Below are 14,293 nucleotides of genomic sequence, written 5' to 3'. Positions count from 1 at the left end.
TGCTATGTGCCAGGCACAATTTTGAGAACTTTGCATGCATTAATTCATTTAATTCTCACTTCAGCTTTATAATGTGGGTTATGCTTATTGCTCCCATTTTCGGAGGAGGAAACTGAGTCCTCAGGGGGTGAAGTATAATGGCCCACACTCACTCACGTAGTCAAGTCATAGCGTTGGGGTTTGAGGCCCAGCAGTCTGACTCAGTCCTGTTCTTCACCACTGTGCTATGTATAGCTTCTCTTTCTAAGTTTGCAGAAAACTTAGAAACTTATTTTTAAATTACTGTTTTTATCTTGAATTATTTTGTGATGTTTATATTACTTTTAATTTTTAAAAACTACCTCCCAATTAAAATTTTTATTCAATGATGAGAATGCTCAAAAAGAAAGATCAGATAAAAGCAAGATATGGCTAAAATGTTAGGTAATAAGTCACCCAAGCATATAAAACTGGTACTGACTTATTGTGAGATAACATTTTATGTGATAAAAAATTAGCAGGAAGTAAATTTCCAAGAATTAGCCACACTGTAATAAAAAGTATTGGGATTCAATTCAGAAGACCTGGGGATTCTTGCTAGTTCTATGAGCTCAGCCAAGTCACAAAAATCCTATGATCCTTGTTTTTTCATCGGGATATGGTGGAAATGCATTTTGATAAAGTCCTAAGGATTAATTAGCAGAAGTGTGTGGAATTACATAGTAAACTATAGCAATGTATAAATGTAGGTATCATTATCATTAGTAAAATGCTAACATAAAACGCATACATTTTGTTGGTGCTCCTTAACTAATTGGATGGCCTCATCACTCAGTGATGTTGTCACTTGAATGTATTAAAACTATGTAGAACATAAGTATAGATACTCTTGAATATTTATTGATACATTATTTAAATTGTCACATATCTTATTACATACTTTAATGATTTACTCATTTGAATTATTTACATTGTAGCTATGTGAATCTTTAGAAGAACTACAAAACCTGAATGGAAAACTTCGAAGTGAAGGGCAAGGAATTTGGGCCTTACTAGGCCGAATCACAGGGCAGGTTAGTTTCTTTCCAATTGCTATCTCCTTCTCTGTACGAGTTTCAAAGATCGGATCTCTGATAAGACTGTCACTTTGCTAACTGAAGAATTCTGTTTGATTAGGGCCAACCCATCCTCTGAGATAATGATTTCTGCCTGAAACACATGAGAGCAGTGGAAGCTGCCTACTGAGAAACTGTAGCTTATTTTGGTTGTTATAACAACTAACATGTTTGCAAAATTTTTTCATTTGCTCTAACTGATTGACCTGTCACTGTGATAAAACTAAGATTTGAAGCATGAGTTACTCCTACCACATTCTTCTTTCCTGTAATTTAGCAGGTTTACATTCCTTGTCACATTTTTTTCTGTTCTGTTCTTGTGATATATTTAGGTGTTTTTTGGTTTTTTTTGTTGATGTCAAATTTAAAAGGCAAACTGAAGAGATTCCTTTTCATGGTGATTTGATTTTGAGCTTTGAAAGAGATGGTTTTTGAAACTTTAATGTTAAAGTGTAGTTTTTCCCCTTTCGTTGCTACTATTTGTAGCTATGAAAAATACTACTTTATCCTTGAACATTTTTAGCCTGTTAAAGCTCTTGGTATCAGAAAGAGGATCCATTGCCAAACGGATGGTTTTTTAGTACTATGTATATAATTAATAAAATAAGAATTCAGTCAAGAAATGTCAGTTTGATTTTTTTAAGGATGAGGGAGACTCACTGGCCCTTTTGCTATGAAAGTAGTTTTCTTTGTGAAGGAGGATTTTCAAAGAACAGATATTTTTCATTGTACTTGTTTCAGAGGCTTACAAAGAGTCACATTCACTGTACAATTCATGTAGACATAGTATTTTAGGAAGTAGTACACACCGATATGTATTTTGTCATTCTGGCTTTGAAGATGCTCCTTTTGTGGACAGGGTATATGTGATTTATATTATGATGAATAATTCAATTTAAAAGGTGAGAGTGAAAAATCGCCTGTGGAAAATTGACCTCTGTTCCTATTGATAGGTTGTTGATGAATATTTGGAAGATTATGCTGTTTTATATTTTATATGTAGGGAGGGTAATGTTGAGTGCAAGCCTCCTAGTAGTTTATTTGACAAGCTAGCGTTAATCTTTTGGCTTGATTTGCAAGTTTGTCTCATCAGACTCTACTATGAAAGGGCATTTTGATTTATTAAACGACTTAGCAGAAGTTCACAGATTTCCATGCACAAGTGTAAAATACACAGCAGAAGTAGAATTCATTTGTACTGCTTGCAACACACCTTTTTCCAGTTGGTTGAGCAGATGCCGGCCCACCAAGCCACTGAGAAATGACTTTGATAGATCGTTGCTGTCTGAGAAGCCAGCGTACTACAGATTAGTAGAAACCCAAACAGAATCTTATTTGCTTTGTGGAGAGTTTAGTCCAATAAGATAATTTTTCTAATTAACCTATGGAGCACCAACGTTAGCTGGGATGTTGGAAGTAAACGGCTTTGATATTCCTTTTGTCAGTAGACTTTTTTTGTTGTTTTAATGTTCTTGTATGTGTCTTTCACTTTTGTTAGCTAAAGTAGAAGTTTAATTTTCATAATGTTTTGCTGTTCCACTGAAAATTGATGAAAGTATGTAATTAAAGGTTTGTAATGGATGTAACCGTGAAACAAAAACTCATTGTAATCCTTTTTGCCAATGTAATAACTGCTAAAACATTCTCCCGTCGCAATGATATCATATTTAGTTGACTTGAGTGGCATAGAGAGGAAATGTTGCTTTCTATTTCTTCTTTAAAACAAAACAAACTGCATTTGTTCACATCGATAGAAGTTGAACATACCGGCAATTTTGCGAGCACCCAAGGAGAGAAAACCCAGTAAAAAAGAAGGAGGCACACAAAAGACATCTACTCTTCCTGCAGTACTTTATAGGCAAGTAATGAAATTATGACAGCTTAATATTGTGTATTTTCAAACTAATACTTCTAGTAACAAGATGCTTCAAGTAGTTTTGAATGAAGTATGTCCATACCAGAATTTAAGGTAAATTCATTAAAAATTCATGTTATTAATACTTTTATCAAAAATGCTTTCCAGGTTGAATGATAGCAGAGATTTTTACTCCTTTTTTAATGATAAAATAAGTGAAATGACTTTTTATATCGTTAAGCAACAGGATATATGTACATAAGCTACATGAAGGTGAACAGTCCCCTTTGGAGAATTGGAAAGTGACTTTAAATAGTGTAGATGATTATTTTTTAAAATGATTAAACAATGTGTTAGATAAATGGGCATTTATATTTTATTTTATCTGAATGAGTTTTAGGGTTTTGTATGTGTTTTAGGTGGCGATGGGTATCATATACACTCTAAATAATTACCTTTTGTACATGGTTGGTAATGAAGATAAGCTTTAAATTTGAACCTGTGAACTTTTTTCTCTTTAGTTGTAATAATTTTGTTCCCAGAAGTATTTTTGTTGTTTATCTTTTTAGCTCAATATTTTACAGTGTTCACCATTATAGTAATTTTACATAGTCAAGTTTTCTTTCCATACCTAAATAGGTTAGGATCTTACTTTTTTTAATGTAACTGATTATATTGATTAAGTGAGGAAAGTTTAGAAGATGCTATTATATTCACATACAGACATATACGTGATTATGTAATACATAAATATGCTCTACAACCTTTTTCTGTTCTCAGAAATAGCAGCAAAAGCAACAGTATCAGTCTCTATAATTACTTGTCATTCTTGGTTGGAGACTCCATCTGTAGGTAATAATAGCAAATAATTTCCTTGAAATTTGGGCAAAGACCACTAGTGTCTTAGTGTACTGTGTAGAGACAAGTACATTCTCAGTCCAGCTTTTCCAAGCAAAATTGGTTTGGAACCATCGGGCATATCACTATGCTTTTGAGTTTTATCACTACAGTTCACTTTTGTTTCAGAATGTATTTTAGGTGATTTTTTATTTTTAATTTTTTACTCTGAGCAACTTTGAGACCAAGTACTGGTGGTGATTGTGCATGTGTATGTGTGCGCGCGTGCGCGCACGTGTGTGTGTGTGTGTGTGTGTGTGTGTGTGTGTGTGTGTGTGTGATTTTTTTTCTAGGATTATTTAAAAAATTCAAACATCATTGCTGTTTCTGTACATGGATGGCTCTTTTAGGTTCTGAACAGCTGTTCCCTCAGTCTTTACATTATCAATATAAACATATCCTAGATTTTTAGGTCATGGTACTTAGGCTCTCAGGAGTAAAATTGCCTTTTTTGCATAAGAAAAGTTAGATTCCTTAAAAACAAGCAGAAATCTAAACTAATAGTAACAGCAATAGTAAAACTCCTCATTTTCTTCAATAAACATTATTATATTTTTAAGACACAAAGTTTGATTTTGAAAAGAGACTTTATATATGTAGCTTATTTACATGTTGAAAGCTCTATGAAAGGTTTCTAATTAATGGTAAAAAATAAACTGAATCCTGTTTGTGAAGTCACTTCTTTTGTAGTTTTAGAGAAGTAGAAAATTGGAAAATTATTTTGTTTAATAATTTGTTTCTAGAGAAAAAAGGAACTAATGTTAAATATGTTTTAAGTGAGAATTAAAATTAAGATAGAGATGATATTGTGAATATATATTTCTTTTTTAAATTTCTTTTTTATTTTTCAATTACAGTTGATATAAAACATTATATTAGTTTCAGGAATGCAATATAGTGATTAGAAATTTATATAATTTATGAAGTGATCACCCCAATAAATCTAGAACCCACCTGAGACCATGCATAGTTATTATAATACTACTGACTATATTCCTTGTGCTATACTCTAAATCCCCATGACTGTTTTGTAACTACCAATTTGTACCTATTAATTCCCTCCCCCACCTTAATCTATCCTCCCTACCCTCCCCAACTCGGCAACCATCAAAGTGCTCTCTGTATCTATGAGATGTTTTGTTTGTTTATCCTGTTATTTAGAATCCACATATAAGTGAAATCATATGACATTTGTCTATCTCTGTCTGACTTACTGTACTCAGGATAATGCCCTCTAGGTCCACCTATGTTGTTGCAGATGCCAAGAGTTCATTCTTTTTTTGGCTAATGTTCCATTGTATATATGTACCACCTCTTCTTCTTTTTTATTAGTTTCAGGTGTAAAAAACAATGTAATAGACATTTACATCCCTCACAAAGTGATAACCCCCCTTCTCTAATCTGCTACTCCTCTGACATCGTATATAGCTGTTACAATTCCATTGACTATTTCCTATGCTGTATTCCATATCCCGTGTACACCTCTTCTTTATCCTTCCATCACTTGATGGATACCCAGGTTGCCTCCATATCTTGGCCATTGTAAACAATGTTGCAATGAATGTATGGATGCACATGTCCCCTCAAAGTAGTGTTTTGGGTTTCTTTGTATAAATACCTAGAAGTGAGATTACTGGGTCCATCTTTGTCCCTTGTTATAGCCTTTCTTTTAAAGTCTATTTTATCTGGTGTAAGTATTGTGAGCCCAAATTTTTATGTTTCCATTTTCATGAATTACCTTTGTCCATCCCTTTACTTTCAGTCTGTATCTTTTCAATCTGAAATGAGTCTCTTGTAGGCAGCATATGTAAGGCTTTTGTTTTCTTACCCATTCAGCTATCCCATGTCTTTTGATTGAGCATTTAATCCATTTACATTTCAAGTAATTGTTGATAGATATGTAGTTATTGCCATTTTATTATTCATATTTTTTACCTTTTTTTGAGAATATATATCTTATCTATGCCCCTCTCTGAAAGGTTCGACTCTAGCAGTAAATTTATGCTAGATCCAAGCTATTTTTCTACATTCTCAAAAGTATTTAGAATGAATAGTTGACATTATAAAAAAATATGTGTTATGAAAAACATTAGATTTCAACAAAAGAAACTTTAAATTGAGGTGAAATTTTTTTTTTCAAATTTATTTTTTTATTGCTTTTGGATCTTTAGTGACAGAATGCCTTTTTTAATGCACAAGTTGTAGAGGAATTCACCCACATTTTCTTCGACTTGCATAGTTTTCATGTTTTTTGTTTAGAGCCTTGATCTACTTGGAATTTATTCTTGCATATTGTGTAAAGTATAGATCTCATTTTATCTACTTGTCCTAACAACTTCATTATTAAAAAGTTTAATTGTTGCCCAGTGATTTGAGGTACCACCTTTATCATATACTAGATTTCTATATGCAGTTAAGTTTATTTCTAGATTTTTAGTTCTAGTCTGTTCATCCAGCTAACTATTCATTCACCAGCACCAGACTGTTTTAATTATTGAAACTTTGCTATAATATGTTTTAATATTTAGTTGGACTAATACTTCATAATAGCTCTTTTTTTAATTTTTATTTTTTAATTACAGTTGACAATATTATATTAGCTTGCAATTTAAAAAATATACTATGAATGAACAGTTTCACTATGATTATTTTTCTAATACTTGATTTGCTGCCTTTATTCAAAGTTGTGGAATTTGTAAGAAGAACCATGATCAGCACCTTCTTCTACTGTGTGATACATGTAAACTCCATTACCATCTTGGGTGTCTCGACCCTCCTCTTACAAGGATGCCAAGAAAGACGAAAAACAGTTACTGGTAAGTAAAATGGAGGGGATTTAGATGTTAGAAATGGTTTGGCTTTCTTTCAGTAATGTAGGATGAAGTGCTATATTTCTTCATAATAAAGTTTGGAACACTTTTTAATTGATACTTTTGTAAATATGTTTTCCAACTTTATTAAGGTATAATTGACAATTAAAAATTGTATATATTTAAGGTATACAACTTAATGGTTTGATATATGTATACATTGTGAAATAATCACCATAATCTAATTAACATATCCATCACCTACGTTGTTACGATTTTCTTTTTTTGTGGTAAGAACACTGCAGACATAATTGTTTATTATAGTAGTGTATGAATAAAGCTGTAACAGTTTTTTATTAAGGAATGCATTTTAAGTTGATGGAGGCTATTTTGGTATATCTTAGCAGTAGATTCTCAAGGCATGAATTCTGTCTAGTGTGTTTTTAATTCTATTGCTTTATATAAGAATTTTACAAATGCTTTGTTTTGAAATCAAATGAATTTTTCAAGTTTTGCCTCCATATTCATGCTTTTATTTGTAATTTAATATTTTATTTCTAAACTTGTGTCACTGAAGGCTTTACTTCTGGTATGTGTCATTAGTGCTAGTTATATTTAAGTTCATCCAATCTTTGCAAATCTAGAAACATTTGACATATGTTTCTTAATATTTTTTTTTCATTAACTTAGGCATATTGAATCACTACAGATGTTTGATAAAAGCTTATGATAGCTATGATGAGTTTTATCTTTTCCTTAATTTTAGTACAAGGGAGAGACAGATGTTCAAATTTTAACAGGCTGATTCTATATAGGAAGAATATAGATATGGAAAACTTTGGAATGGACATATTCTTTCTATACAAATTACCTTTCTAGTTTTAGAAAATAGTGAACCCCAGATTTACTAGATTATTTCAAAATATACTCATCATTTCAATTAAAAGATTTGGTAAGGTGTTTACTTCTCAGACGAGCCTTTAATCTTTTCATATGGGAAAAAACAGGAGCAATTTAGTGTATTACACTTTAGTTGTAATATTATTCTGATGGTAATCTATGATTCCAAGGAATAAAGTGCTTGGTTGTTCTAGCAATAGCTATATAAAATATTTTAACTAACACATGGTAGATTACTTCCTTGTTTTTTATTGTTCAATGTTTTCAGCGTCAAAATTTTTGCACAATAATTTTGCTTAAATAAATGGGAATTTTAAGATATTAAAAATAATGTCTTAAATACTAATTTGCATTTTAGCAATTAATGTATGTGTATTAGCAACACAAATAACACTTTGTATTTAACTCTGTTATGGGAGTTCAAAATTTAAAGCTGTTACTTTTTAAAAATAAATATTAGTTTGATATTAAGTTTACTGTGTTAATGAGTGAGAGGTGTGAATATTGTTGGTGAATGGATTCAAATGATAAGAGATCTTTGAGAACACTTGAGGAGAGAATTATTAGTCTCATAAACACGTACACTAAATATCAAACATAATTTTACATATTATGATCATTTTTATAAAGAGAATACTTATAAAATGGACTTTTGGGGAATTATTTTCTGACCAGTCTTCTAAATTTGAATAAAATATATGAAAAACATTTACTTTTAACAACTTGTTATGTATTTTTGAAATGTACTTTAATATTTTCATTATAAAGATTTCCAGCAGTCATTGTGTGGACTTCTGCTCTCTAAATGTTAGCCACTAGCCATCTGTAGCTATTTGAATTTAAATTCATTAAAACTTAAATTTAAAAATGAGTTCCTCAGTCAAATTAGCCACATTGTAAGTGCTCAGTAGCTATATATGGCTAGTGGCTACTGTACTGGACAGTGCAGAGATAACTTCAACATCATACAAAGCTCTATTAGACAGCACTGATCTAGATTGATGTTTCAGTTTTAGTGTTATCATATATGTTTTTCCAATTTTTTTTGTAGTAAAATACACATAACATAAAATGTACCATCTTAAATATTTTCGTTTTTCTACATTTCAGTGGTATTAGATACATTAATAATGTTGTCCAACCATCACCACCATCCATCTCTATAGTATTTTTTATTTTGTAAAACTGTAATTTTGTACTCATTAAACAATAACTCCCACTTCTTCCTCCCCCAGCCCCGGGCAACCACTATTCTACTTTCTGGCCCTGATTTTTACTACTTTACCTTATCTAAATGGAATCATGCAGTATTTGTCTTTTTGTGACTGGCTTGTTTCACTCAATATCATGTCCTCAAGGTTCATTCATGTTGTAGTATATTGGAGAATTTCTTTTTTAAAAGCTGAATACTCCAGGGCTGGCCAGCTGGCTCAGTTGGTTAAGAGCTCGCTCAAGAATTTGAGCTCTGAGCAACAGCAGTTCGATGCCTGCCCCAAGCTGAGCAGCCGCTGAGCTGCCAACAAGTGGCAGGATGGCTCAGCTTAAAAAAAAAAAAGCAGAATACGCCATTGCATGTAGTGGGGGTACCAAAAAATGTATACACGTGACTTGTATTCATCTTTTGTTATCTGTATATATTGAGTATTACAATTTTAATAGTTTTTTTTTTTCCATTCTTAAAATGTGTGTACATTTTTTTGGTACCCTCTGTCTATACCACACTTTGCTTATCCATTCATTTTTCAGTGGATATTTGGGTTGCTCTCACATTTTAGTTATTGTGAATTGGGCTGCCGTGAACATGGGTTTACAAATACCTCTTCGAGACTCAGTTTCAATTCTTTTGGTGGATTCCAGAAGTGGAATTGGTGGATTATATTGTAATTCTATTTTTAATTTTTTGAGGAACCACCACACTGTTTTCTGACGTGGCTGTACCATTACACACCCATTAGCAGTGCACAAGGGTTCCAATTTCTCCATATCCTTGCCAACACTTGTTATTTTCTGAGTGTGTTGTGTCTTTAGATAGTAGTCATCCTAATGTGGATATGTGTTGGTATCTCATTGTAGTTTTGATTTTCTGTTCCTTAGTGATTAGTGCATCTTTTTTCTTTTTTTTTTAGATTTTATTGGGGAATTGGGGGAGGGGAACAGCGTTGGGGAATTGGGAAAGGGGAACAGACAAGTTCCTGTCCTTTTGTTCCTCAGTCTAGTTGTGGATGACGTCGCTTCACTGGCCCATGTTGGTATTATCATTGCGCTCTTCCCGGGTGAGGCAGTCTCTCGCCTGTCATTGGATGGATGCTCGGCTCATGGCAGCTCACGAAAGCTCACGCCCACTGCCGGCCAGCCCTACTGCAGCTTACGCTGTGACCTGCGACTTACAGGAGCCCAGCTCCAGGTCGAGCTGTTGTTCACCGTCTTAGCTGTAGAGGGTGCAGCATCACTGACCCTCATGTGGGATCCGAACCGGGGCCCTGCTTCTCAGAGCTGGAATCCCAAGCCAGCTCTTAACCAACGCCCCACTTGGCTGGCCCAGTGTTGAGCATCTTTTCATGTGCTTATTAGCCATTTGTATATCTTCTTTGGAGATATGTTTATTCAAATCCTTCAACATGTGGACTTCAAGCCAAAGTTTCATAATACTAGCCTTTAGGGTAATAATTTTTTGTAATGTATTAGTCTCTTATATCATGTAAAAAACAAAGTGAAGTTAAAAACCATTGTTACAATAATACTAGCTTTTATAATTGACCATGTATTAACCTTTACGGAGATCTTTATTTATCCATACAGCTCTGAGCTATTGTCTAGTGTGCTTTTTTTTTTAACCTTGCAGAATTTTCTTGAGAATTTCTTTCTTTTTTTTTTTTTAAGTTGCAGAAAAGGAGTTTATTAGCACTTAAAATACATTTCAAAGAAGCAGAAGCGGCCCAGGTGGTAGAAACTGGCTGAAGGGCCATTGTTAGAAAAGAAAGGACACTCCAAAGAGTTTGGAGCAGGCTGAGCAAAGGAAGCTCAAAAGGCAGAGAATTTCTTAAAGGTCAGGGCTAGTGGTAGCAAATTTCCTCAGCTGTTGTTTCTTTGGGGACACCTTAATTTCTCCCTTGCTTTTGAAGGACAGTTTTACTGGGCATAGGGTTCTTGTTTGACAGGGGGTTTTTTTTGTTTTTGTTTTTTAGTTTGTTTTTTTCCTTTTAACACTTTGAATATATTGACCGTCTGGCCTCCAAAGTTTCTGATGAGAAACCTGCTGATAATCTTATTGAGGACCGCTTGTATGTGATGATTCAGAACTTCTCTCTTTCTGATCTCAAGATTCTCTCTGTGTCTTTCTCTTTGGAAAGTTTTATTACATTGGTCTTGGTGTGGGATTCAGAGTTGAGTTTACTTGATATTCATTGAACTTCTTGCATATTCTTACAAGTATATTCATGTCTTGCATCAAATTTGGGAAGTTTTCATTCAAACATTCTCTCTGCCTCCTTCTGTCTTCTGGGGCTTCCACATGCAAATGTTGGTTCACTCGTCAATGTCCCACATGTCTCTTTGGCTCTGTTCCCTTTTCTTCAACCTTTTTTCTTTCTGTTCCTCAGATTCGATCCTTTCCATTGTCCCGTCTTCAAGTTCACTGATTCTTCTACCTACTCAAATCTTACTTGTAAGCCCTTTAGTGAATTTTTCATTTCAGTTATTATACTTTTCAGCTCCAGAATTTCTTTTTGGTTTATTTTTAGGTTTTCTATTTCTTTATCAATATTTCCATTTTGTTCATACATTGTTTTCCTGACTTTCTCTGCAACCTCCTTTAGTTCACTGAGCATCTTTATAACAATTATTTTAAAGTCTTTGCCTTATAGATATGCCATCAAGTCTTCTGACACAGTTTCTGTTTACTTATTTTTTTCTCCTTAAGTGGACCATGCTTTTCTGTTTTTTTGTATGCCTTTTCGTTTTTGTCAAAAACTGGACATTTGAATTTAGTAATGTGGTAACTCTGGGAATGAAATTCTCTTCTATTCCGAGGGTTTGTTGTGTTTTGTGATTTTAAAAAAAAAATTTATTTGTTTGTTTTTATTGTAGTGGGTTATCTCTGTGTTGAGGATTATTAGCCTGAGGTGTAAACTTAAGATCTTCTCATGTATTTTTCTGAGCTTTTTCCTAGGAAAGCATAGTCACTTTCTAATTTTTGTCATTTATGCACTTATTTTTGAATGTCTTAGTTTTTGAATGTCTGGTTCCCAAAAGGGGAAGAAAAGAAAAATGAAGGTGTGGGTGGGGATAAATGTTGCTAGTCTTTTAAGTCCTGGAAGTTAGTTGAGACTGAGGGGAAGGGCCTTGCAATAATAGGGGAGCTCACCCACTTCTTTGCCTGGCATTCCTGTGATCAAACCAGCAATCAGTGATCAGAGCACAGATCCCCAATATTTGAAGGACAGGGTTCGTCTTGCCCATGCTGGCTCCTAACAATTCTGTGCAAGCTAGTGTAGGAATATGTGCACAACTGCCTGACATTTGGTTTGGAGTTGGGTTGGGTAGCTGCTGTGTGCTAAGAGCTGGAATTGACCAAAATTAACAGCAATTTACCTGTGCAAGCCTTCCCCTGGAAGTTGCAAGCCTTCAATAGTTTCTAGAGTTCCAAACAAGTTATATCAGGCAGATTCTGCCAGTGCTGTTGTTTTCTAGGTGGAGAAATAGATTCCTATTGCTTCCTGCTCTGCCATCTTCCCCCCATATATATTTTTAATGCTGCTTTAAATTCTTTTAGTAAGTTTATAGTTCTTTTATAAGTAGTATGGGCCACTAACTAAAATGACCCACTAATTTTTTTCAGCACTTCTTAAGAATCTGTTTTCTGCAGAGTCTTCTTGGTTGGTATATTTATAATGGCACAGCTTGTCATTAACTAAGGTTAAGAAACAGCTGTGATAAGAGTAGAGTCAGGGTTAATGAATGACTTTGATTTTCAGGTGTCACAGTTCATGTCACTTAAGGAAAAGTCATGAATTCCAAGGGAAACTACTTTTTTAATTAGTGCTGAATGCCTTATGTTGCTTCACTTAAACATGCAGCATTATTACATGTGTTCTTATTATACTTATAGGCGTACATGGAATTGCTTTATATATTTACTGTTGTCACTCTTACAGGAGTCTGTGTGCCTTTCTGTATGTATAGTCATTATATACCCTGTGGTCACATTTGCCCATATATATTTTTATATATTCTTAACATATACATGAATTTTGTATTTATGGAAACCAGTGCTAACACTAAAAGGTAAATGTAAATGTATGAATTTACTTTCTTTGTTTTTTGTTTTTTTTTAAATGTAGGCAGTGTTCTGAGTGTGACCAGGCAGGGAGCAGTGACATGGAAGCAGACATGGCCATGGAAACTTTACCAGATGGGACCAAACGATCAAGGAGGCAGATTAAGGAACCAGTGAAATTTGTTCCACAGGATATGCCTCCAGAACCCAAGAAGATTCCAATAAGAAACACGGTAATTTATTCCCTTTTTATCATAATCATCACAATATTCTGAGGCCATAATTTGAGAGGTGAGAAAGACAAAGGGTGAACACATACTCAGAAGCCAAAGAAAGAAATGTGTATATTGCTATTGGTTATTTTTAAGAGTTTATTGTTTTACGTTATGAAAGATACCACACATACCTGAGAATTCATAGTTTTTATATTCAACTTAAAGCATAATAATAATGAACACCATTATTAATATAATAAACATACCAACCCACTTCAAAACCAGAACATTACCAAAGCCTTTGACGTCCCCTATGAATTCCTTGGTAATCATGTCCCCATCCAGTTAGCTAGCCCAGAGGTCTCTTCCTTCCTCAGCTTTATATTCCTCATTACCTTCTTTTTAATTGCACTACAAATGTGTGCGTTCATAAATAAAACATAGTTGTGCAGGTTTTGAATCTTGTATGAATGAAGTCAAACTCTTCTTCCGTTACTTGATGCTTTGACCAACATTATATTGATGTGATTCACACATGCTGATCTATGTAGTTGTAGTTCATTTGTTTTCATTAAGGTGTATTTTTTTTAAAGAATATATCATTATTTATTTTATCTTTTGTTCTGTAGTCAATTTTGCTGTTTCCATCTTTTTTCTTTTCCATCTTTTTTCTTTTATAAACAACTTTTAAATATTTTGTAAGTGTTTTCTGCAGCATGGTAACAAGGAGGGTTAGTATATACAAAGGTGTAGATTTGCTTAACTATAGGATATTTGCATCTTCCGTTTTGCAAGATAATCCTGATGTTTTCCAAACCAGTTTACACTCATACCAACAATGAATAAGGTTACTCTTGCTTCCAAACTTTTGTCCAATGTTTTAATGCTTTCCAATGTGACACATATAAAATGGTATGTAGTCATTTTATTTTGCATTTCCTTCAACAATAATGATGTTGAGCATCTGTTTATATAATTTTGGTCAGTCGTATTTCTTCTTCCAGGAAATGCATATGCAAGTCTTTTCTAGTTTTTCCCTCAAGCCTATTTTACGTTGAAAATTCTGTGAGGTCAGAGTTTGAAGAATTTCTTCCAGAAAACATATTTGTTATTACCAGATGCCTAGGAGCCCTACAAACCTAAGACCATTTTAAATAAAAGCTTGGCGTGTGTGTCTTTTCCATTACACAAACAGTGTGAATTTCTGCTTCAAACCTATGAGGGCTGGCTAGCAGTTATCAATTCTT

General features: G+C 33.6%; 1 protein-coding gene across 9 annotated transcripts in view; it reads left to right on the top strand.

The window, feature by feature from the left end:
* The window catches only part of PHF14 (PHD finger protein 14), a 172,689-nt gene that overhangs the window by 43,849 nt on the left and 114,547 nt on the right, over positions 1–14,293 (top strand). For all 9 annotated transcript variants that reach the window (XM_019662196.1, XM_019662191.1, XM_019662192.1 and 6 more), the window contains 4 exons: positions 957–1,052; positions 2,849–2,952; positions 6,531–6,662; positions 12,896–13,064. In XM_019662196.1, coding sequence (XP_019517741.1) covers positions 957–1,052; positions 2,849–2,952; positions 6,531–6,662; positions 12,896–13,064 — 501 coding nt within the window. The remainder of the gene's footprint in view (positions 1–956; positions 1,053–2,848; positions 2,953–6,530; positions 6,663–12,895; positions 13,065–14,293) is intronic.

This window comes from Hipposideros armiger, unplaced genomic scaffold (genome assembly GCF_001890085.2).
Source record: "Hipposideros armiger isolate ML-2016 unplaced genomic scaffold, ASM189008v1 scaffold_370, whole genome shotgun sequence".
Classification (NCBI taxonomy): Eukaryota; Metazoa; Chordata; class Mammalia; order Chiroptera; family Hipposideridae; genus Hipposideros; species Hipposideros armiger.
The sequence above is the reverse complement of the archived record's forward strand: the minus strand, read 5'-3'. Positions and strand labels throughout refer to the sequence as shown.